Source organism: Borostomias antarcticus (genome assembly GCF_949987555.1).
Source record: "Borostomias antarcticus genome assembly, chromosome: 1".
Lineage (NCBI taxonomy): Eukaryota > Metazoa > Chordata > Actinopteri > Stomiiformes > Stomiidae > Borostomias > Borostomias antarcticus.
In genome coordinates, this window is record NC_140234.1 from 47367563 (window position 1) to 47393100 (window position 25538).

Genomic DNA, 25538 nt, shown 5'->3' on the forward strand with positions numbered 1-25538 from the left:
GCCAGGATATCTAAAGGGCTTACCTCATCGCCGCTCACTGCGAGACAGTTGTGTGAAAGGACACAAACAGAGGGACTAAAGGATGAAACGAGAGAGGATTGATTTGAGCTCCATCAAGGATTTCTAAGGCGCTCTGTGCACAGGCCACCTGACTTTCAACCGCTCGCGGCTTCCGAGAACAGCTACTACCAGTAAGCCTGCTAACTTAGATATTCAACAGCCAGCCGGCTTCTCTCTATCAATATTCACAGCCTTTGTAGCACGTCTTTGTAGCGTGTGTCTGTGTGTGTGTGTGTAGGTCTGCGTCTCTGGGTGAGCGTGTGTGAGGGGGAATCCCCCCAAGAACCATGAGTGAAAGCCTCCGCCCCCCCGCGCTCCAGGTGAGCGTGCCGTGCGATGAACCCGTCTACTCGGACGGCGCCGCCGCCGCCAACGGCGCCTCGGACGTCTCCACCCGGTCCAGCTGGTCCACACCGACGCTGCGCCGCAAGCGCTTCAAGATGCGCCGCCCTCGGAACGTGCCTGGCGAGCGGGACGGCGAGCGGGAGAGGGGGAGGCCGGGTAACGGGCGCTCCCGCTCGGCCTCCAAGGAGTACCTGCAGCTGCCCTCCATCGAGATCACGCCGTCCAGCGACGAGGACGCAGCGTCCTCCTGGTCCAACTGCTCCACGCCCAGCGCCTCGCCGCGCCGCCAACGCTTCCTGCTGCGCAAGTGGCTGCGGGTGCGCGAGAAGAAGGAGCACGGCAACGAGAGCAGGTGGGTGTGGCGGCTAAACTGCACCCCCCCCTCCCCCCGTGTCCTCACATAACCTCTAACTGACCACCGATCCTCCCCTCCTGCCCTCCCTCCTGCCTTCACTAACACCTCCCGCGCTGCTCTCAGCCCTGCGCCAGTGTGCAGTAGTGTGTTGTGCTAAGAGAGCAAGTCAAATTTAATTGAAAGATTTTCTTTTGGATGGTTGAGTAAACATGAGCTTGAAGGAGTAATAATGCTTTTAACGAGGCGGTCTCATCTGGTTTATGACTCTGGGCCAGAGGCCATGTTGCCCTTTTGAAGCATAAATGAGTGACTAACAAGCGACTCAAAGCTTTTAGTGGCCGTTTGAAGCGGAGGGATTTATGTTGTGATGCAGCAAGGTCTTTTTGTACGGCTGGAATCAAACAAACAGAAAAGTTGATCTGTGATTCTGAATTCAGGCTGGGTCTTCTTTATGTACTGAGGCATCGGAAGAGAGTAAGTGCACCAGCCATGTAGAGAACAGGGAATGACTTGGTACAGCTGGACCTCACCTGTTCACCAGACTCTTTTGTCCTGTAAGGGCATAATTATGTTTTTATGTCTCAAGTAGGCTAATGTCTGTTACTCATTATATTATACTGTATAAATACTACCAGTCAAAAGTTTGGACACCCCACTCTCTCTCTCTCTCTCTCTCTCTCTCTCTTAATATATATATATTATTGCTGTCAATCGATTTAAAAAAACAAAGAACAAACAAACAAGTTAATCACAATAACAGGCTGTGATTTATCATGATTAATCACAAGTTTAAAATACTAGTATGTACTTTACGTTTATGGGGGAGATAAACATTTACTTATGTTTGGGGGGAGATAAATCAATTAGGCATATGTGGGAAGTTAGAATAAAAAAATGCATAACAAAGTGGTTAGCACTATCAAAAGAACAGCTGTATGTATGCCCATCAGCCATAAGACAGGCTGGACCTGGCCTGGCTTTTACTCAGCTTGCTTCGGTGAAAAGACGGTTACATCACTGCCATACTGTATGTGCACAAAACTTCGCTTCTATCTAAAATTCCTCCTAAGACTTGTAACACGTGTTATCTCAGCGAGTGTTTACTTGAGTGTTTTCCTGGCTGAATTAGCTACTGAAAGGCTTGTGAAACTTGCAGATAACGTATCGATGTTTCACATCCTTTCAGTAATTCAGCCAGGTAAACACTCGTGTTTGGAATTACGGGAGGAAGTTGTATACATATATATTTATATACCTACATTATATATGTTAAAGTTTAGATGAGGCATACAGTAGTTTCAATCCTAATTTGCACTGATTTTCCACTGGAACAACACATCTAGTCAGCATCACCTCAGACAGCGTTGCCTGAGTCAGCATCACCTTACACAATTAGACAGAGACCTGCACAGTTCAGTGCATTCTAACTATCGCCTGGTATACGGATCATTACCTTTTACCTAATGGCCAGGAGTAATTCCTGGTCGTGGTTCTTTTCCAGGAAATCCTCCTGGCCTATACTACAGCAGGCTATGACTCTGGCTTTGAGCTCTTCCTGGTCAGAATGCAGTGGGAGGACAAACGTCTGGCCCTCCTGGTTCAGGCCAAGTCGCTGTCGGGTTCCAGCTCTAGCTGCAGGGAGGGAGGGGAGCAGGTGGAGGACAGGAATAGGATGATTACTTCACTTTCATGTTAGTTCGCTCCGAACCGAAGATGTCGTCTCTCAAGAGTCACGCATGCATAACACTGTCAGCCTCCATAAGGGTGAAATACTGGCCTATTATCCGCCTCCACCCAGCACATCTCCCTCCAGGGGCTTACATGAGCTGCTCCCACAAGCATATTTCTGCCACTTTATGGCATAGGCTTTAGTGGCCAGAGTACAACCTTTTGGGAAATGGAAAAGGCCTTTGTAGCCGTCATTACACCTGCCCAGGGGCTACAGTTGAAAATTAGCCAAGCTGGCTAAAACTGTCACATTCAGAGAAATGTTCATGTGCATTGTCCCTGTAATTTTACACTGTATACATGAATAAATAAATTATTAAATCAATGAAACAAGATGTAGCTCAATCATTCCTTCCATCTACATGTATTATGGATGAAGCGGAGCAAGCAATTTTCACAACATTAGATAGTGAGGACACAACATGCATAACAAGTACAGGATTTACCTTACTTATCCTTCCAGTGATGCCTCCCTCAGGGTGGTACTGGGAGTGTGCCTCACTCTGCACTCTTCAAAGCTGTTTCATAAAGAAACCGTTACAACATAACCACAGTTTAGTGCTGAGTCATTGATCTACATGACATTTCGATTTGAGTCTTACTTTATAGCTTTGTGTTCTCTGTTTATAGAGAAAGTGTGGGAGAATACATGATCAGCTGCGGAGGAAAACATCCTGTATTGGCAGTAGGTTTGCAAAATTCCGGGTAAACTGGACTGAAAACGGGATAAAATGTAAATATGTATGTATGAAATAAAATAAATAGTTGTTGAAAAAACGCTTGTCATAGGCTAAAAATAAAAGGTCAAAATTTCCTTAATTCCTAATCTTAATTTACCATGGCATATTTCTGGAAAGTTTCCGTTGCAACCCTAATTGGCAGGGGCTGTGCAGTATTAAGGTCAATATTTGATGGTAGAAATGCTCAAAAGCAACAGGTGCTCCAAACTGGCTTCCAACAAACTGAACACCAATACAAATCTGAAAATTAGCTTCAGTCTGAAATGACTATGGCCATGGTTAAACTAAAAGCTTTCCAGTAAATCTTGGCCTACAGTACATCTTTGTTTGCAGTTTCCATATCAAGTCATTGAGACCTTTATCAACAGATGTCTCAATGTCACTGGGTGCACTAGAAAGCAAATTGAAATAGTCATGCCCCTGTTCCGGGATCATGATTATATAATTATCAACACAAAGCAGTCGGTCTTGGGATCCAATAATTTTTAATGCTACTACTGTAAGCCACGGCCATGCATTCCCACTTGGTGTCTATTGTAAAATGGAGATAAAAAGTGCCCAAGTGTGTGTTATAAATCAGTTACAAGTTGTCATTTCATTTTATTGTATATCGTTCCTTTTCAAGGTTCTCAGTAGGCCCCAGACAGTTAGCTGTAAGGCAACTATACGACACCCAGAATGAACAGAGAAAATAAGTTATTTGTCCAGCCAGCCCCAGCTCCTTTGCTAGGGCCAGGCTATAGTTTAAGCTGAATGTATGCAGTCAGTTAATGTATAAACATGTCATAGCAATAATAGTTCAACTTGCCTGTGCTGTCTATGGACCCCTCCAGGCATTCTGAACCCAGTGTAGCTGGACTTAACCTGGCACATCCGTCAAGCATTCTGTGAGTATGCTTGACGCTAATTCCTACCCTAACCTCAAGCAGTTTGGGATCAGAATACAAATCCAAATTATTTTGATGGTGGTTGGAGGCTATAGAATATAATAATGTGATTCAAACGTACCTATGATCATAAGAATGTCTGTAATTAGCCTACAGTACTATTTGCCATAAAGCTGCTGAAATACATTATAATTGCCATGTGAATGTTTCAATGTAATTGTGTGTTATTTTCCCATACAACTTAGTGAGAACAAGGATCATGTAGTTACTGTAAACATATCGATAAGCTCTAATTAGTATAATTTCTCTGAAAGGAAAGTTGAGGCTCGGTATTTCCACTCCTGACTCAAGGGACAGAAGGAGGATGATCCTTGGAAGAATCTTGCTCTAGCTGTTTGATCTTGGTACTAGTACAGTACAATGCCAAGTATACAGCATAGAGGACATGAGTTCAGGAACAAAGGTGACAGCCCTCCAGGTGCTTTCTTATCTTGAGTTTGTGCATGTCGTATTGTCTGGAGTTTTTATCAGACTATGCGAGCAGGCAAGAGGCGTCCCGGCATTGTGTACAGTGTGTGTGTGTGTGTACAGTGTGTGTGTGTGTGTGTGTGTGTGTGTGTGTGTGTGTGTGTGTGTGTGTGTGTGTGTGTGTGCACGCGCATGCATGTGTCTGGCAACAGTACTCTCCAGACCCAGACTATTGAAGGGAAGCGGGATCTTTCACCAGGCCTGAGTGGCCTTGTCTGGTCCATACATAAAAAATTTGAAAGACCTCACCTCTCGGTTAGACGTTGAAGATGAAAGAAAGCAGTTGTGCAGCATTCCTTAGACAGTGTTGCTTATTCAATACCTTATTCCGTAGACCTTCAAAGGGTACAAAAAACAAATCTGCACAATTGATGGTCCCGAAGAACACAGTAGCCTCCATCATTCTTAAATGGAAGAAGTTGGGAACCACAAGGACCCTTCCTAGAGCTGGCCACCTGGCCAAGCTGAGCAATCAGCAGAGAAGAGCCTTAGGCAGGCAGGTGACGATGGTCACTCTGACAGCTCCAGCGCTCCTCTGTGGAGATGGGAGAACCTTCCAGAAGGACAACCATCTCTGCAGCACTCCACCAATCAGGCCTTTAAGGTAGAGTGGCCAGAAAGAAGGCTCTGCTCAGTAAAAGGCCCATAACAGCCCGCTTGGATTAAAGGACTCTCAGACCATGAGAAACCAGATTCTCTGGTCAGATGAAACCAAGATTGAACTCTGTGGCCTGAATGCCAAGCTTCACGTCTGGAGGAAACGAGGCACCACTCATCACCTGGCTAATACCAACCCTACAGTGAAGCATGGTGGTGGCGGCGTCATGCTGTAGGGATGTTTCTCAGCGGAGGAACTGGGAGACTAGTCAGGATTGAGGGAAAGATGAACAGAGCAAAGTACAGAGAGATCCTTGATGGAAACCTGCGGCAGAGCACTCAGGAGCACAGACTGGTTTACCTCCCAAAAGGACAACGGTCCTAAGGACCACAGCCAAGACAACGAAGGTGTGGCTCCAGGACAAGTCTGTGAATGTTCTTGAGTGGCAGAACTCAGACGTGAACCTGATTGAACATCTCTGGAAAGACCTGAAAATAGCTGTTAAGCGACACTCCTCAACTAACTTAACAGAGCTTGAGAGGATCTGCAGAAAAACATGGGAGAAATACAGTACTCCAAATACCAAGCTTGTAGCTTCATACCCAAGAAGACTTGAGGCTGTAATTGCTGCCAAAGGTGTCTCAACAAGTAAAGAGTGTGAATACCTATGTGCATGTGATAGTTCATTTTTTTCATACATATATATATATATCAGTGGAGGCTCGTCCATTGAGGCAGGGGAGGACAGTCCTCCTCAGTTTTTGGAGAGAAGAGAGGGATTAAAATCTAAATATATGAATTTATTTATTCATAATTAATATTATCTCAGTTTTGTTTATAAATCAGGTTTTCCCTATGGATAAAAACCCATTATTGAAATTCTAAAGCTCCAACAGTGACATATACAACATGCAGCTGGAGGACCCTTAGATATCTATGGAAGGGAGGCTAGCCTCCCTTAGGGCGGGTTCTTTTCTCTTAAATCAATGTAATGCCTTTTTTCTTGCTAATTTGTGATTGGCCAAAACGCTGAAAAATTACCGCAAGGGAGGACAGTACTCCGGCCCTGTCTGAACAGGATTCAGATATTGACATTTTGTTAGTCCAATCACATTCCAGATTTATCACAGTGCAGGCCGATTGGGTCGGCGTTGATGTCTGTGTTTCTCTTCTCTGTGCCATTGAAAACTTTTTGTGTGTTCGTAGCTCCATAATATAATACATCCGAAAGTATTATGGGACATATTATACATCAAACTGTTCGTCCTTTTGTCTTGATTCTAGCCATCTAAATATCTAAGCTGACATAAATACTTTTTGAGCTAGAGCCGTCTGAACACGACAGTTCCACTGGCTGGCTATAGCCGGTAACGTTAGCTATGAGGTGCACGTCAGGCTACGGCATAGGCAGGCGCGCAGATTGACTGGAGGCGCAAACTGTCTGCAACTCGTCCAAAACATTTCTAGAGACTGGGTCGCAACACCGAATGGGAGAAATCCACAGCCTGGCTCCTGCTTGCGTGAGAATTGATCACTTTGCGGTGCTTATTCCTCATCCAGTGATGGATGGGTGGATGGAAAACTTTCAACTGAATGTTCATATTGTTCTGATAATTGTAGGCTATAGCAACATAAGAGTGGCAGCTTGGACAGCAACCCAAATGAGCTAATAGTTGTACCATTGCTAGCTAGCCATGAGCGAACTGTTGGATACTGCATTTGCTGTGCAACGTATTCCATTGTCCAGTTGTCAAATCTATTTGCCAACAAACTGTTTGAGAGCCAGCACACCTGTGTCCCCTAATCAAAAACATTTTTCATATATCACCTAACCTCTCCAGCACCTCACCAATATCAATTATTTTCTCTCTTTAGAGAAGAGTACAATCCATTACAACAACTATTGCTTACAATGTTTTATTGTTGTTTTGTAATATTTTATCATGAATATGATAAATAAATGCTGCATGTAGTTAAAGAAAGTGTTATTCAGTTTTTCATATGCTAAAATTGACTGTAAATCCACATTTTAAAGCTGATATTTCAAATAATAACTGACTGAAGTGCCCCCCGGCGCCCATGGGCGGTTCGCCTCTCTTCCTCCTGTCCTCCTCAGTTTTTTGAGTCACCAGCCGCCACTGATATATATACATACATATATATACATTAGCAAAAATTGCTTAAAAACTGTTTTCACTTCGTCATTATGGGGTACTGTGTGTAGATTGCAGAGAAAAAAATTAATTGAATCCATTTTGGAATAAGGCTGTAACATAACAAAAAATGTTTTGTTTAGCCTTATACCAAAATGGATTCCACATTTAATGTGGAAAAAGTGAAGTACTTTGCGGATGCACTGTTCTCAGAAGCAGTAGGATGAAGGGCTGCAGAGGTGATGCTTCTCCAGTGGTCCAGCATTTTGAATAGATTGCTCCTCAGAAAGCCCATCTTGTAAACCGTTGTTGCGGACCGAACGTCAGGAGCGGCGGTGATGGGCAGCAGCAGGCTTCTCACTGTGAGTACACACTCTGAGGTCTGTAGTACCAAGGCTGTCAATCCAGTATTGGCACGTTCACGTTCAAATCACATATTGCATCGATGTTGTATGAACCCTGAATGATTTAGTGGGGCCTCAGTCCATTTTAACTCTCAATCCTTGTGTTTTGAAAGAAGCACGCACGGCATAATGGGGTACGGGCTCAAAGTGGTGCTTCCCAGGTATTGTGATAGACGGAGTCCAAGCGCAAAGGGGCGTTATACTATTAAATGCCACGGTACAACTGAGAAGCACAATGGAGCTCCTTTCTCTCATGGGTCGTAATAATACATCATATGTAATAACTGTATGACTGCCCTTGTGTGTGTCATATACTGCCCTCCAGTGATATAATTGGGAACCACATACACAGGGCTTCTCAGATTGTATTGAGCGCGCTGCAATTTTGATTGGGGGATTTCAATGAATGCAGCTGAAGGAGTGAGTACAAACGCATCACGTGTTCAACATGAGTGTGTGATGACTGACGTGCCCCTCACTGTCTGTCTGTCTGTCTGTCCACGCAGCAGCCAGCATAGCAGCCAGCAGAGGAGCCATGACGATGACTCCATGCGCTTCCTGAATCCCTTCAACCGAGAGAGGTAAACACCAGTCGAGCGTGTGTGTGTGTGTGTGTGTCTGTGTGTCTGTGTGTCTGTGTTGTTTATATGTGTTTGGCATCTCTGATATCAGTTTATTATTTTGCCTGGCTAGACAAATGAAAGGGAGCTTTTTGCAGGGAAAGAGAAAGATTGTATGGATGTGTTAGTATAAAAGAATAGTATAGATGGAGTACTCTCTGTCCTGGCTGTTTCCTGCACTGCTGCATTTTCACCACTAGAGGGCACTTGGTCCACATCTTTACAAATGGGCTGTGATGACGCTCGCTCTTTCTATGATGTTTCTACCTATGATGTTGATAATGACTGATGAGAAGAGCGTTGTCTTGGAGACATTGCAGTTGAAACCAAGTATATAAAAAAGTGTCTGGCATAATCTTCCCTCTGTAGGGACCGTAACTCATGCAGCGTTTTGTAATCTGGCAGAATTTATCTCACAGAAATACAGACAACAGCATTCCATTTGCATGGAATGCTGTCCCCGGATGTTATATTTAGTGCCACAGTATACCATGCATACGGATCTCTCCAGCTCCCCATAGCTCAGAGTGAGTGGGTGGCTGGCTGCTGGCTGTAGCTCTGTATTACCCCTGTCAGAGGTGGGGATATACTGCAGTGGTGTCCGAGCAGGGAGCGTGGTCCAGGGCAGTCCAGGGGGAGTAAATCATATGGCAGAGAAAGAGAGAGAGCAGTGGGAGTGGTGCCTGCCTGCTGCTGCTGGCCTGGGAAGAGAAGTGGGGCTCCTACTTCATTCCCTGAGATGCTACAGACAAACTCAATTACCCATATCTCCCTGCGTCTGGAGATAAGGAGGGAAGCAGCAGGGGCTGTTTGAGACACCTGTGTGTAAGCGCCCATCTCGTGTGCCTGAAATGTTGCATTGTCGGTTGTTGGCACGGTTTTACTGTGACCAGATGCAGCCGCGACTGAAGGGAAAAGGAGATTTGGACAAATTATCCGTATTTGTAAGTGGAGAGTTGATGTTCACTGAATTCAGATAGATGGCAGTTCAGTTAGATTCTCTCTCTCTTTCAGTCCCTCTCTCTCTCTGTCTCTCTCTTCCTATTCCTCTTCCTCTCCCCGGGCTCTCAGTCTATCCGAATGGACACTCTCTTCTCCTGCCCCCCCCCCCCCCTTCTCTCTCTCTCTCCTGGTCCTGCACGCTCGCTCTCTCTACTTCCACCCCCGCCATCTCGATCTCTCCCTCCCTTTCTCTCTCTCTCTCTCTCTCTCTCTCTCTCTCTCTCTCTCTCACACTCTCTCTCACTCTCTCTCTCCGAGTAGGAATCGTACCTTTAACCATATGGGATTTCTAGTGCACATGCTCCCCCTCCTGCTGCTGCTCCTGGCTGTGCGTGTGACAGTGTGTGTAGGGGGACTGCAGGGGGAACGTTCTGTACCCAGCTTCAGAGGGCACGGAATGTCATGTCTCCTCTGCAGGTACAGTAACCACAGCTGCATCCTGCTCCGTCCGCCAGCTCTCTCTCTCTCTCTCTCTCTCTCTTGCTCTCTCTCTGTTTGCCTGTTTGTCTGTCTGTCTGCCTGCAGCTTGCTCACAATGCAGGATCGCATAGGCTAGGCTAGCTGTGTATGATGTAGTGTAGCTCTATAGTAGGTTGTGGTTGGAGCAGGCTAGGCAATCACTGCACACAGGACACCTACTATAGGTTTTTTAGTATGGCCGAGAAGATACAGGATGTGTCTTCTGTTGCTCATAGGCCAATTGTCAGGGATATTTTCATATTAGGATTGTTGTTGTGTTTTCTGATTGGCTGATACAGATTGAGTTTTGTGTGTGTGTGTGTGTGTGTGTGCAATCTTTCACCTCTGTCGTGGCCCCTGACCCTCCCATCAACATGATAAGAGATAGTGATCTGATCAGTGTATTGTGTTCCACAGACCTGCATAGTACTCAAGCTAGTGTTGAAGATAGTTGTTGTTGGATGCCAACTTATTGATTATCGAACTCCTATAATCTGAGGACACCGTGGGATATGGCCCATGACTGACATCTCTCCATCTCTCTCCCCTCAAGGTCTGACAGTGCAGCAGACAAGATCAGGTAAGCACTATCACCGCCACACACACACGCACACACACACACACACACACACACACAGAGGAGTCAGTGGCCTCATGGCGTGGTGTACTGTATAGGGGTCCCTGTATCACCCCACCGCCCGGCCCACACGCGACACAGATCCACGGCTTTGTTCCGAGGCCGAGGTGTCTGAATACGCTACGCGTTTGGAAAGGCTGGGCCGTGAATACAGTTGCAAAGCCATGGAATGCCATTGTTTGCTTTTTAACTGGACAAACAACAGCGGCCACAACGGCGGACACAAACGGGGCTTTGTGAGCGGACAGTGGTCTAGGTGGGAGAGGGCTGTCTGAGCAGGCTAACCAGCTAGCTACTCTGCGGCAGTTTGGCGCGGGCCGAAGATCTGTCCGCGTAGAGCCGGGCTTGTTCCCCAGGCTGGTGCCGGGCCAGATCATCTGTGGAGGCAAGGCCTGATTGCTATTGTTGTTTGAGACTGAAAAGGTGAGCATCGCAGCAGTGGCGAATGAGAAGTGCAGCAACAGCAGAGCGCAAGTGTCGAGGTGGTTCTCGTGGACAGTCCCGGTTATGTCTTCTGTCATACTGTCAGTACTCATCGTCCTATCATGTGGAGAATAATCTACAGCTTGGCGTTGTGTTTGTTTTTCATGTGCGTGGTTGTATGGTGTGATTTATTGTGGAGGAAGATGGGTTTGTGGTGATTGTTATTAGCATGTTGCTTGCTACAATCCTCCTCATTGAAGGCATTGCTATATGTCCGGATGAATTTTGGTTACTGTGTGTGTGTGTGTGTGTGTGTGTGTGTGTGTGTGTGTGTGTGTGTGTGTGTGTGTGTGTGTGTGTGTGTGTGTGTGTGTGTGTGTGTGTGTGTGTGTGTGTGTTGGTTGGTATGTGTATCTGTTGTGAGCTGAGTGGTCTGACAGACAATCCGGTAGGTGGACAGGCAGGCAGGCTGGCGGACAGAGCAAGCCCAGTTTGGACCTCCAGCCAGTGCTCATCATCACATGATCAACAGTGAGGTTCCAGCCAGTCAGGATCGATCGGCACTCATTGTCATAATAGTGCAATAAGCCACAAGTGCATCCCCAGAGTGTGTGAAGGAGCATAAAGCAGATTGATGTTTTTCTCTTTCCATCTTAGGTATATCTTAATGTCAAATATGCCAACTCAACAAAATAATATTATGGCTCACTTTTTGTTTCAATTTTCAAAAAAGGCACTACAGTACAGTACCCTCAAACACTTTACTCTGAATGGTTATGGAGGGTAGATGTAGCGGAAAGGCGGCCATTAAATCAAAGCAGAATTTTGTTGCACTCTGTATCTTCACTACCAATATGTCAAACCCAATTTAGGGACCTCACATTTCTCTGAACACAATATGCTGTGAACTTCTCAGTTGCATAGCCAGGCACACAGACTCTCAACCAACCATTTCCAGTATCCATTGCAGCAGGGCCAGATCAAGCTAATGTAGACCCTAGGGCTTTGACCAGTTTTAAGACCACCCCCCTTGTAACTTCACCACAGTAGTATTATAGCGCCTACTACACAGTAGTATTAGAGCGCCTACTACACAGTAGTATTATAGCGCCTACTACACAGTAGTATTATAGCGCCTACTACACAGTAGTATTAGAGCGCCTACTACACAGTAGTATTATAGCGCCTACTACACAGTAGTATTATAGCGCCTACTACACAGTAGTATTATAGCGCCTACTACACAGTAGTATTATAGCGCCTACTACACAGTAGTATTATAGCGCCTACTACACAGTAGTATTATAACGCCTACTACACAGTAGTAGTATAGTAGCATAGCGCCTATACCTGTCACAGTGTTTTTGCACTGTTGACGGCGCCTTTATTTTATCCAGACAAAGGCAGAACAGTCCATCTGTCTGTATAGGCCTATTTTCCATCAAATAAATTCAGTCGTCTACATGAAATGCCGTCATATACAAGCTCTCAACATAGGCACACTTTCAACAAGACCGAGCAGAGACAGTGCAGACATTTTCAACAGCCTACCTTCATCACACACCACACGCACACCAATGATTAACACTGCTAACGTTATTGTAAGGCTCAAAATGACACCACCGCATCATAATACTCAAATCTATTAATTTTGTCTTTGCTAATATGTAAATCCAAGTGCTTGACCATAACAGACCTAACATGTATCAGCATTAGACATTCGCATTAAAAGCAGTTGGTGAGAGCGTTGATTAAAAACGAGCTTTCCCACTCAGCTCTTCTTTCTTGCTTTTCAAGCTAAGTCCACAATAACATCAGTGAATTCCAGTTCCAATATAGGCTGCATCATTGTTTGCTAAAATTAGCTAAATTAGCTAGCAAAATTAGCTAGCAAACGTAGCTACCTCTCTTCTTCTTCTACTCTCTTCTTATAGCTACTATTCATTAAGTCATTACCCCATACTAACTAACATTGAACACATAATAGACAATTGATTAATCCCTCAAATATCAGCTTTTTATAAATTACCTAGATCCTGCAGCAGTACCTGCAGCTGTTCCTCCTGTTTGCGGTGCTGTGGATGACAGGGACTGGCAACAGGTTGCAGCATCACCGGCATCGCTGGTGCTGGAACTAAGTTTAGTGAAGTAGGCTACGCTGTGATTTTATCTTCTAGTCATAGCTGCTGCTACGAGGTGAATAGTAGGTGAGATCAGAACCACAGAATAGCTCTGCAGATCAGGAGCCGGTTGGCGCCCTAAATGAATCGTAGCCGACCTACGTAACCAGCCAGCCTAAAATGTAATTGGACCAGCAGTGACAGAAACGAGCCAAAACCATTTCAATAATTGTTATTGGACAATGCACACCGTACCCCCCCCCCCCCCCCCCCCCCCACACACACACACACACAGGTATGGGATGGAAACGCTATCAGTAAGAAAAGAGAAAAAAACAGCGCATGATTGATTGATCGTGGGCAGCCCACTGGGCCCTCAGCAGCTCTGGGCCCCGGGCTTGAGCCCCCTTAGCCTGTGCGTTAATATGGGCCTGCATTGCAGTTTCAAACTGTGTTCACTGACACCCTGGCGTTGTTCCAGTCATGATTAAAGCGGATTATTGAGACCATCATGATGAATTATTAAGAAGTGTAAAGCTATAACCACATGTTTTGAACCATGTGGTTATAGGGGGGTGGTGCCATATTGCTTCCTGTATCCCTATCCAGTCCTTTCAGACTTAGGGACGCTGTGCTGTAGCTCTGAATGTCAGAGATGAAGGGGCTATCAGTTGTTTCTGGAGTCCAGTGTGAACTCCTCAACCTAATGCTTAAGTGGTCATGAGTCAAATCACAACTGCAGAATCAATACCTGTTTATTCTATAGGCATCGATAAATAATACACGCAAAAAGCCATTTGTTTGGCTGAAGTGGGGGACGTTCAGCGCCTCTGAAACCTCTGCAGTTTGCATATTGCTAAAAGCTGCTGACTTGGTGGAGCAGCGCCTGGCTGTATACCTACTACAAAGTAGTTCCATGGTGGAGTTACTTTTTCCTCTCTCTCATTCTTGAGTATTGTGTTGCCTGTTTCACATTGTGCGATGTCATGTTTTTAGCAGTCGATGTTGCTTTTGAAGTACAAAAGCATTGTGAACGAATTGAAACGCCAAAGATGTTACAATACGTCCAAGTGTGGACATTTGCTGCTCCTACCTTCTTTTGTTCTGTTATGATATATTTCCGATCATTTGTAGGACCATTTATCAAGCTCAATGGAAAGGTAAAGTTCTACATTCATCGTGTGAAGAACTTGGGGTAATATTTTCTCCACTTTTTCCTCAAAGGCATAGATTTTTTGCCACCGGCCACATCGCTCCTTCCACCCCTCCATGGCTGGACCATCGACCCTGTCTAGTGAGGTGAAACATTACATTCTCCACCAGTTTGGGAAAGTCAGCAAAACCTGACTCTCCTCATAAATTTGGAGCCCTGGAGAGAACTGTGATCCTACTAAATGAATTAATGATATGGAGAACGTGGTCAAATGGCCCAGTTTGGCTGTTCAGGTGCTACAGAGGATGTGGGGGTTCGTTGTAGGTCAATATCTCAGTCTCAACTCCAGTAATCCACGTCTCTTCCGTCTCTCTATCTCCTCCTCGCACTGATCCATCTCTCCAGATCTGTCTGCTTTTCCCTCCATCACGTCTTTGATTCTGTGCTGGATGAATCAGATGTTTCTCATAAGCGCGGGGCGCGGTTCACAAGCGTTAGTCCCGGAACTGCTAGGTTACCTCAGGCTGGTGGTGATGGATGATGATGGAGGATGATGACGTAAGGACCGTGACTGCAGGCAGAAAGCGGGTCAGGGGCAGGCTGAAGCTGAGCTGCTGGGAGGTCATGACGCAGCTGTGCCCTCCCCCCTCCACACACACACGACTCACCCCCTCCTCCCTCTGAGTGCGTGCGTGCGTGCGTGCGTGCGTGCGTGTGTGTACACGCAACCAAAAGGGAGAACTGCTGATGCACCTATTCACAAAGGCGCCGCAAGGCTCCAGTCTAAAGCAGCGCTGGGCTACAGTAACGCATGCCTCCCAGTCGCACACACAGCACAGAGGCAGAGAGAAGGACGAGAAGAGAGAGAGGGAGAGGCGGAGAGAGAGAGGGAGGGAGCAGGGGATGGAGAAACACTGAGAGAGAAGCGAGAGAGACCGAGCGGAGGTAGAGGACCACCCTCATCAGGCAACCCCATCTCGAGAGAGCCTACCACAGACCTTCCCGCATGCACACACCACGGCAAGCCGGCCAATCGGAGCGCTTGCATCGCTTGGGCCATCCTCCCCCCTACAAACGCTCATGATAAGCTGAGTGGGGCGGATGTGGAGAGGTATTGTAGGGCAGGAGGGAGCCAGGGAGCAGCCGGTCTAGAAAACTTCAGCAGCATCTTTAGCAGGTGCACTGAACAGGAGGGAAATACACTACCTTGGCATTCTCATGAATCGTGTGGAATTCAATATACAGGGAAGAGAAGATTCTGGATACTGTGTCTGAAACACCCATTACTTGGGTGTATTTTCTTTTCTTCTCATTTTTTTTCTGATGGAAGCGAATTACATTCTGGCAACTCCGCCTCAAAGGCACCGGACCGCCTCAGCAGTGCTCGATGCCTTGTAGACAGGATTTACATCTTTTTTTGCCGGTATTTGCTGTTGTCACGTTATGGAGCTGTCTTTATTTGATCTTGGTTCCGTTGCCTGAGTGTCCCGAGGTGAGACGCGAGGCACGTGCGAGGGGACAATGACGACTACCTAGCAGGCCATCGGTGAGACAGTCTGGGCCCAGGAGCACAGCCGGCCTGGGGGAGAGGGACCAGGGAGAGGCCATGCGAGCCGGGAGAGAGGACAGGATGGTGTCTGTCTGTTCGCCATGCAAAAACACAAGGTCAGGTCTTCTCTCTCTCTCTCTGTCTCTGTCTTTTTGTACAGTATATCTTATTGTTGTGTCCCGCTGTATAGCTGTATCGGCCTGCTCTGTATGAGTTATGATCACAGAGTGGGTTCACATCTTAGAATTTGGATAAATCAGAATTGTGTCACGTGCAGGTCCAAGGCTTCTCCTCATTCCTGCGCTTCAACTCCTTGTCATGTGTATTAAGTTTGTATTGCATCGCCCTTCCCTATTTTACCTTATCTTCCTTCAAACAGTGAGAATAACTTGTGCTTTCAGAAATGCTGAAGCTGCCAAAAGCATTGACCTTTCCAAAATTAATATAATATTTTGTGCTTCAATATCCAATTAGCTTCCAGCAAGACTAGCTATGTCACTAGCTACCCTATATACAGTATGCCTCCACTTCAAATGTGATAGTGTATTTTTGAACTGATCGATAGGTCTACACCTATCATGTACTGTAACATAATCAGATCGGGATGGGGAACACAATTCACTGGATGACAGTGCACAGTCAGTAAGCTTATAACATATCCTCAGGTCTAAAGGGATTTTCCTACAAACTACTGGGACCTCCAGAAATCCTAGAGTGGTATTCCTACTCCCCAGACTCATTAGGGCTAATTTGGCGAGAGCTGTCACGCCTGGCGGCCCGGGTTTCAGACGGGGGCCATGGGAAGGGGTTGGGGGGATGCACGCCGTGTAACCACTGGGTGATAGATACCCCGACAGGTAATTTTCTGCTATCCTTGCGTGGCTCTCCTCCAAGGTTTTTAATTACGTCGAATGATAGCGGTTAATGATCACATAGAGAGCCATTAGTCCCGGACCCACCACCAGTTTACAGTGCCATGTAATGAGACAATGAAAGGATAGTTTGGGGGAGAAAGAAGGGCTTGTCGTCTAAAGCGCTCTATCAAATGGTTCTTATCAAACGGGGACTTGATATATGGCCCTCCTTAGAGGAACAGGATATAAGACAAACATATATACTGTAACATTTGCAGTTGTATAGGTCACACAAGCCACTCAGGTTAAAATGTACCAGACTATTAAAAAAAAAAAAAAAAAAAAATTCTCAATAGGAGAAAGTCTGAGTCATTGTTACGTCACAGCCTCTGTTTTTGGGCCAGCAGTTTGACGTCCCACGTTTTGGGAGGTGATTTATTAACAGTGTTTCACGCTATGCCTGTTTTCATGCTGGGTGAGCATCTGTCCTTCCTACGTTCTCCTCCTCACACACTGATAGTGGATTTTTAAAGGCTTATATAATAACGAAAAAGCCGATACTTGATTATCCGATAGCAACAAAAAAATTCCATTGTCAAATAAATACCTAAATAAATAAATCTGGATCATCAAACTCAAAGTAGGCTAAAAAGCAAAGAGTAATGAAAAATGGGAGGGATCAGGCCAATGTACCTGTCATGTTCCTTGTCTCAGGCGTTTAAGCCTCTACTACCTGCCCACACCTGCCCTCTGTCACCTGTTAAACCTACATGTCCAACAGTGCATATTTCCTACTGTTCATTTCCTCTATGAATGATTGTGTCACTGAGGAGAATCTCTAAGAATGTCTTTCTCGCACCCAAGAGTAGGCTATATCCAGGACATTTTGTAAAAATCCCGCTTATCTTTATTTTTTATCTTCAAACAAGTTCCAATGAAGTAGCCTACTCCATCAGTTGATGGGTGGCTATGGCCCAGATCCTTGTCAATTGGTTCAATATAGCTAATAGCTCAAAAATGTCACAGAACATACTTAAGTGTGATTTGGTGGCTTAGGCCTACATTGTTTTAATATGGTCTATTTACATGGACATTGGTCACTATTGGAGCCTAGTTCAGCCGATAACAATAGTTTTAAAAATGTCCTATCGCCGCTGATTAATCTGCAAAACTGATTAATCAGTCCACCTTTAGTTAGGTTCTCCCATCATCCACACTCACTATAAAATGGCCTAGAAGGGGACAAGTGTATGAAAATGTACTGTAAAGTGCTCAACACCTCTTCCAATGCCAAGGAGTAGTGCCATCTTCCTTCCTCCCTCTGCTCTGTGTGGCACCAGCAGGGTACCATACGTTCCTGCTCCAACCCCTCCTGGTTCTATGCACTTCCTTTAGCCCGCATGTGTGTCTGCGGGCCAGGCCTGAGCTGCTGACTAATCATGGCGCCCTCTAGTGACTCCCTGTAATTCAGTTATGATCATTAATGAAGCCACCTGCTGCTAACGCCTGCGTTTCGCCTCCTCAGCAGCCTAGCATCAAATGCTAATTGTACTGCATACAGGCACTCATGTACAGCGCATATCCACAGGGATGTTCACACAATATGTCATAGGAGCAAACCCATCTGTCCAATTCTCGTTTGAGTAATTTCGTCAGGTCCTTAATTGTTGAGTTGTGGCGTACCGATGTGGACAAGTCACTGCAGGCGTGTTTCTAATGGTGCTGCAGAGCAAGCTGGGAACAGCCAGATGACATATCGCCCAAATTAAGTTTAAAAATAAACCCTCTCCCTGGTTGCCTTCTTTCACCATATATCCCTCTTTTTGGGAGGACTTCATAAATCAAGAGGTTTAAATGTCTACAGGCCTCCCAGAGGTGATCGATGATCCCTAGCTGGCCTGAGGGCTCCATGGATTATTCATCTTGGGGCTGTCCACCTCCATCCCTAAAGTGGGGGGATAGGAAACACCCTGGTTCAAAGTCAACCTGGTCTCAAAGTCCCAAGCCTGGAGGCCCCAGCCTTGCCTTGTCATTCTGTGTCTAGGAATGAAGTTCTTGTGTTTCTGGTATCAGCCACTTAATCTGATTGCTGATCAATTTAGTCAATGTTGGCATTATACAGTAGCCAACAGTTTTGCCACGCAATAAAAAAAGCATCAACACACCAATTTCTCTCAATGAAGCTGAAATGAAGTTTAATTTGTCCCTTCAGTCTATGGAGAGCTCTCCACTTGCTGCCAAGTGTGGGTGTGAGAGACCTGTACCTGCCCACTACCCAGGGAAACCACTTTAAAAGGTGCTGGGAAGCCCACCTCTACACACAAGTTAGTGAGTGGGATGCTATGAATCTCTCCAGAGAGAGAGAGAGAGAGAGAGACAGAGAGAGAGGGAGGAGATGAGCTGACTGAATCGCTGGAGGAGCGATAGCTAAGTGCCCCTTAGTGATTCACGGACGTAGGCGCTCCATATTGAGTCACGGGTGACTGGGATGATGGGAGAATGGACAGTATGGGGCTCTGGCCTCCCCCGCCTGCACGCCCACATCACAGCCTTGGAGACAGTGCTGTCTACGCTGCCTTGCGTCTATAGGACATTTTTACAATCAGACATTTTGGAGTTTGTCCACCCTTTCCTCGATATAGCCCTATACTTTATAACATACAGTAGGCCTACAGTGTAAGTGTTTTTGTCATTTTGGTTCTGTACATCACCACAATGGATTTGAAATGAAACAATCAAGATGTGCTTTAAGTGCAGACATTCAGCTTTAATTTGAGGGTATTTACATCCACATCAGATGAACGTTGTAGGAATTACAAACAATTGTATAGGTGGTCCGGTCCTCTCACCGGTGAACCGGTAGAACTCTCAACGCGCCGCCCCCCTCCCATCCCGCGGCGCATGTGCCACCCCATGTCCCTCCGTGTTCTGACAGTCTTACACCCTCTTCTCTACCGATAGGCCAAGCAGAGGAAGTGGAAGAAACTGATATGGAGACCACAAAGGTAGGATATTACATGTATGCACTCATCAGGCTCACCATTCACCACAATTTGAATTCCAGTGATATCACCAAAAATTCCCTGGCTTCAGTGCTTGTTATGTAGCTGTAGTACAATTCATGACCTGTTACTAACTGCCACATAAAACCATCCATCACCTCCCCCTTTCTGCTCCCCCTACTCAGTGCTACCTCTAGGGGGAGCTGTCTCCACAGGGTGTGAGTGCCCTGAGCGCGCCACACCGGCTCTCACATTTCACCATCTCAGGAAGTAGTCAGGGCTGCTGCTGGCACACGGCCTTTCACTGCCTTCTCTGTGGGCCTCAGCAGCTCCGCCGTCAGCAGGACAGTGTACAGGGACGGTCACCTGGTCTCCGGTGTGTCCCCTCGTCACGGTGTCACCCTGAGTAGCTAAGCCAGAGGTGGCCCACTTCTCTACTGTACGTCCCTGTGGAAGAGAGCAGGGAGAAAAACTGCAAAAGCGCAGTATGTGAGCTATGCTGGCACCTCATCAGAGGGATACCTTGGCAAAGCCGTAGTGTCTTGCAGGGGACTGGTTGACCAGACTCAGAGCAGCTAGGAGTCGCAATGAACTTACACCGATGTAATCACAGCTTTTTATCCTGGGGAAGGTGGGATACGGGGGGAAAAAGTAATTGCCTCAGTCAATGAAAGGAGAGGAGGTCTGTTTTGTTCAATGGTAACTGATTTTTCACTCTGAGAAACATGAATCATCTGCTCAGGTCAGACTAGTTGCCTGTGAACGCATCCCGGATCTTTTGTGGCATGACAACAAATGGTGTGCGTGTGTGCGTCTGTGCGTGTGTTTGGAAATAACACATGTTTGGAAATACTGTAGCAAGCAGGGTCCAGATGTGGCCTTGAAACAGCAGGCTACTCCTGACTTTGATGATGATAAGCCCTACTCGTTTCTATGGCAATTGACACTCATAGGGTATAGAAAATGAGTCAGTGCCCTTGAACCCACCCTGTCCCTAATCTCTGCTCTGTGGCCTGACCAGACCCATACACACTCAAGAGGTCCATTCTACTCAACTGTAGGTCCTGCATTAGTGTGCGTGTGTGTGGTGTGTGTGTATGTGTGCATGTACTTGTGTGTGAGGGGGCAGTGTTTGTGTGTATTTGTGCGTGTGTGTGTGCGTGTGAATGTGCGTGTGTGGAGGGGGAGGTGTTTGTGTGTGTGTTCGTGCATGTGTGCGTGCGCGTGTGTGTGCGTGTGTGTGTGTGTGTGTGTGCGTGCGTGCGTGCAGCAAAGTATGAGTAGCACTAACAGTGACAAGAGAAAGGTTGCAGCAACTCAGAAGAAACATTCACAAACACCCATGTCCGTGTTAGTTGCATGATTCTCCAAGAAACCCACTGTAAAAAATAAAAAAGACAGTGATGTGCTCACTCCCCTCCAGGGGTTTGCATGCAAAGATTAATAGAAGTTAAATAAATAAATAACCTAAAGGCCTCAAGCTACTGTACTGTATACTGCAGATGACAGCATTGTGCGTGTTTGCTCCCTCTCAGGTCATCTGTATAAAGGCTACTACTACGCAACAGGCGACGTGGTTATTGTGTTAAACAATAAACAATTCAACAAATATTGTGTTAAACAATAACCCAAGTCAGAGTACAGTGGCGTGATCTGTGGTCCGTGTTCGATACGTCCTGTCTGTCCACTGCTGAACAGCATATTACACTGGTGAATAAGAGGTAAAAGTCTCCATATTACACACGTGCATATCCCTAGGCCTGCAAGGGTCAAACCTGGAAGGACGCGCCATGGTTGGCAACAAGAGAACGTTAGATTTAATTACACAGCCTGTTAGACATTCATATCCGTATTGGCCAGCAGCGGCGTCACCGGCCTGTGACGTCCACACAGTCTAAAATGCCGGCTCGGATCGATGCGAGCAGAACACGATCTCTCCTCAACCAGATCACATCACGTCCCGGAACGGCCGGCCCCTCTATTCTGAGTGTCCGGGGGTGCGGATGTGTCAAGTCATTGATATAATGGGAACAAAGCAAGAGTTTCTCTTTACAGAAAGATGATCTTTCTCCTGTGCTGCTCTGCGCTGTACTGGGGATGGACAGAGTGAGGCAAGATGGCTACCCGCAACCTGTCACGGGCGCTTTACATCACCTGCTAGACCAGCAATATGTCTAAATAATAAAATAATAGAACATTAGTGAAAATAATAAGTTATTGTGGTATTCTGTGTTCACATAGAATACAGATCTATGTTGCATGTCCTTTTGGCTAACTCCTTACGCTAATGCAAATGTGCTCAGGTTAGTCAAGGTTACTGGGTACTAGCACGGACTTTGTTGGAATCATCTAGGCTATTAGTTTCCTCTCTCAATGTAATAACCCAACAGGAAGCATCCAAGCCCCTGGCCCCGCCCTTCCGCGCTCCTCGTTGGGTTCAGATATTAATTGCATGTTGGGGATTTGCTGTGGGAAAAGCCCCCCGTCTATTTTAGTCTTGCTTGCTGCCGCAGTAAGTTTTAATGAGTGCTTTAATGTTGTCAGCGTGCCCTACTTTGTTCTTTTATGTACTGTATGACACACGTGACAGCGCTCCAGAGTTTGGCCGTGTTGCTTTTTAATTTGGGGGCATTTGATCGAAAGCTCTACTCCTCAATTTGTTTGCTTCTGGTCCTAGTTTCATCAGGATGATTGCTTAAGTGATTGCATAGAAAGACAAGTAATGTTTTATCTCCCTTTTCTCTCTCTCTGTTTCCCTCTCCCCTCTCTCTCTCTCTCTCTCTCCCTCTCCCTCTCCCTCTTTCTCTCTGATGTCATATTTTTGTTATGCCTAATCCTACACTATTGAAACTGTTGAACTGGGATTTTCCACTGGGATTGTATTGAGCCTGTGTGTGCGCGTGTGGGTGTGTGTGTGTGTGCGTGTGTGTGTGTGTGAGTGCGTGCGTGTGTGTATCAGCGTGGGCAGTGCAGCACTCTGTCTCCACTCAGTGGCCATGACACTTGGGTTGGGATTAGCAAACTCAGCCACATTGCCACCACTCTGACAATAATCAAATGTGACAGCCACCCAGTCACCCGATCCCTCACAAACAACTATCAACCTACAGTATATGTGAACTGTGAAAATAAATCTTATGATTAGGCACAACAGGGGCTCCATCCTAACAGAATGGAAAAAAATAGCCTACGCACACAGCAATTTATGGGATTAATGTAGATTACCTACCAACGCTATTCTTAGAAACAAATGAAAAGTCTGGTGGATTAGTGCTGAGGACATTTTAAAATAGTAATCATGTGAGTAGGGACGCTGTCCTGCATAACAGGGACTGTTATGTCCCTGTTTTGAGGCTTTTATCTTGATGACAATGTCCTATAGTCTGCTTTGATTTCCGGGACTTAACATTTAGACCTACTGTACTGTACAGTGATCTGCAATCACTGCTAAACATAATCTATCATTATGTTTCTTTTTAGAAGCAAACCATATTTTAAACTCGTTGAGAACGCTATTCCATTTTCCAATGCACGTATGAATGTTCCTAGTGTGTTTCAGTCACCAGGGGGTGTCGATGAGAGACATCTGCTTTAGATTCAGGTCTGCACTGCATATCAGGCTGCCTTCTCCGGAGGAGGAGCTGTCCTTTCAGCACCACCGTTACTACGGCCCCAGCGATGGAGCCACTTCTCTGCATGGCTTCCACATCAGCCTGTACAGGACATTCATTTCAGACACTACAAAGGGAAGGACCAGTCACAACCTAAAGATAACATCTAACCAGCAGTTAAAACAAGCTACGGACTACACAAAACAGGAAGCAATCCAAATACGACAAATAGCTGTTTGTCTCTGTAATTCTCTACTGAGCCATAAAAAGGATGAAATTGTCCTCTCGAATGTTCCTTTTCTCTACTCTTGACGATAAACGATGTTAATCATTTTTGTTACGATACCTTAATAAAAATAGATGAGCAACAGGAGGCATTGCGTCATCGGGGTTAATAGAAGTGGTACAGTAATTTGAAGAACGATAACCCACGAGAACAAAGTGACATCTTATTTCCCAGGTTTCTGGTAAATTAGATGGCGTTGACAGAAAGAGGGGAAGACACTGCGGTCGACCTGTGCCATGATGGCTGTTGAGGTGCTCAGTGACTCAAGGTATTGTTTTTCTCAGAAAGCCATCCCTTTCTTTGTGACAGGCCACAGGGGGGGCTTGGTATGGCATGCAAGGCCTGTTTCGTCACTTAAGGGCTGTGGCGCCAACTCTAGATGGTCGTGTCCTGCCTGTCCTTGTCTGGGATTCTGGGACAGTGATGTCATTATCCAATCTCAGAAATGCCTCTGCCTGGCGCAGCACATTTCAGCGCCATACTAGTACGTGTGCTTAAAAAGACATGCCACTCCAGGTGATGGAGAATGAGCCGCTACCCATTTTGACATAAAACCACCTTTGAGGGTTGAAGGATACTTGTGAACTGGTTTTGCAGTGCACTGTCCCTTAGGGCCTTGGATTATTTAGAACGTGTCTGATAGGATGGGATCAGGTCTCTCTCTTGGTCCCTGGAAGCAGAGTGAGGGACAGTGACTCAGCAGGCTTAGCTGATGTATCTGTGTGTGTGTGTGTGTGCGTGCGTGCGTCTGAGTGTGTGTGTGTGTAAGGTTTATACAGTATCTGTAGAACATAAGGATTGGTATAGGAGAGTCAAAAACATAGACCAATGCAGTTACAGTCCAAGTAATCGTCTTACAATGACACTAGAAATGTTGCTCAGAGAGCACAGACCTCTGCCCGTGAATGCATTTCATGGGCCAATTTTGAATGGGTTCTAAATTGGCCCATGCTACACCCCTCAAGTTTCATGAAAAGCAGTAGTTTTTGTGTAAAACTAGTCCAAAAAGTGAATGGCCGTCCGGGCCGTGATTGGGCGGCTCGTAGACCCGCCTTGTGATTCGTAGGGGCGGAGGTAAAAATGACTGGAGGTGAATGGGTGGCTGTATTTGGACGGCTCTGTAGCGCAGTGCACTCCGGGCTCTCCCCCCGCACAGCCCAGTTCAAACCCTGTGTCTCTAGCACCCCCACACAGTGAGCTGGCTTCATTCGAAGTTTTGTTTTAAAGGACAATGCTCGTTTTTGACAACCTGGACCTTATTTACGACATATTATAAGACGTTTGACTCACCGAGATCACTTTGGTGTAGTTCGGACGCATGTAGAAGAAATTTAAAATCCAGCGCGAGCCAGTATATCCATGTAATGGTGGTGGTCGGGGCACCGAGAATGCAGTTTCTAAAAATCTATTTTCTGCCGCGAAACGGTTGTTTTCATCAATCTGTCTTTATGAATCGCTAGTTGTGCTTTCATAGAGCGTAGGCCTGTTGTGGTTTTTCACATGCCTCTGTAATGATCTTTAGAAACGTCTTTCGAAACGAAATAGCTTCCCCACTTGCTACAGCACGCATGTGCACAGCGCGCGATCGTTGCTCTAGCACCGCCATTAATTGGATATACTGGCTCGCACTGGATTTTACATTTCTTCTACATGCCTCTGAACTACACCAAAGTGATCTCGGTGAGTCAAACGTCTTATAATATGTCGTAAATAAGGTCATGAAATTCGGTAGGGTAGTTTTTGCATAATCCTGGTTCAAATAATGAATGGAGGTGAATGGCTAGCTGTGTTTGGGCGGCCCGTGGACCCGACCCATTACTTCGGATCTGCTCCAAGTTTGAATGGGTTCTAAGTTGAACCATGCTACACTCTTCCACCTAGTTTCGTGAAAATCAGTACAATAGCGTAATCCTGCTAAAAAAAACACACGCACACACATGCACGCACGCCACCGAAAACATAACCTCTCGCCCTGCACTGTCGCTGGATTGGAGGTTAATATATAACTGAGGTTAAATTCAGTT

At 46.0% G+C, this 25538-nt stretch overlaps 1 protein-coding gene across 1 annotated transcript in view; it reads left to right on the forward strand.

Annotated features, from left to right (window-relative positions):
- Nucleotides 1-347: 347 nt before the first annotated feature.
- Nucleotides 348-25538, forward strand: part of gramd1bb (GRAM domain containing 1Bb) — a gene marked incomplete at its 5' end in the record, with an annotated part of 64866 nt that continues 39675 nt past the window's right edge. Inside the window, 2 exons of the mRNA XM_084447888.1 lie at nucleotides 348-757; nucleotides 8308-8379. Of these exons, the coding sequence (XP_084304014.1) occupies nucleotides 348-757; nucleotides 8308-8379 (482 nt within the window). The remainder of the gene's footprint in view (nucleotides 758-8307; nucleotides 8380-25538) is intronic.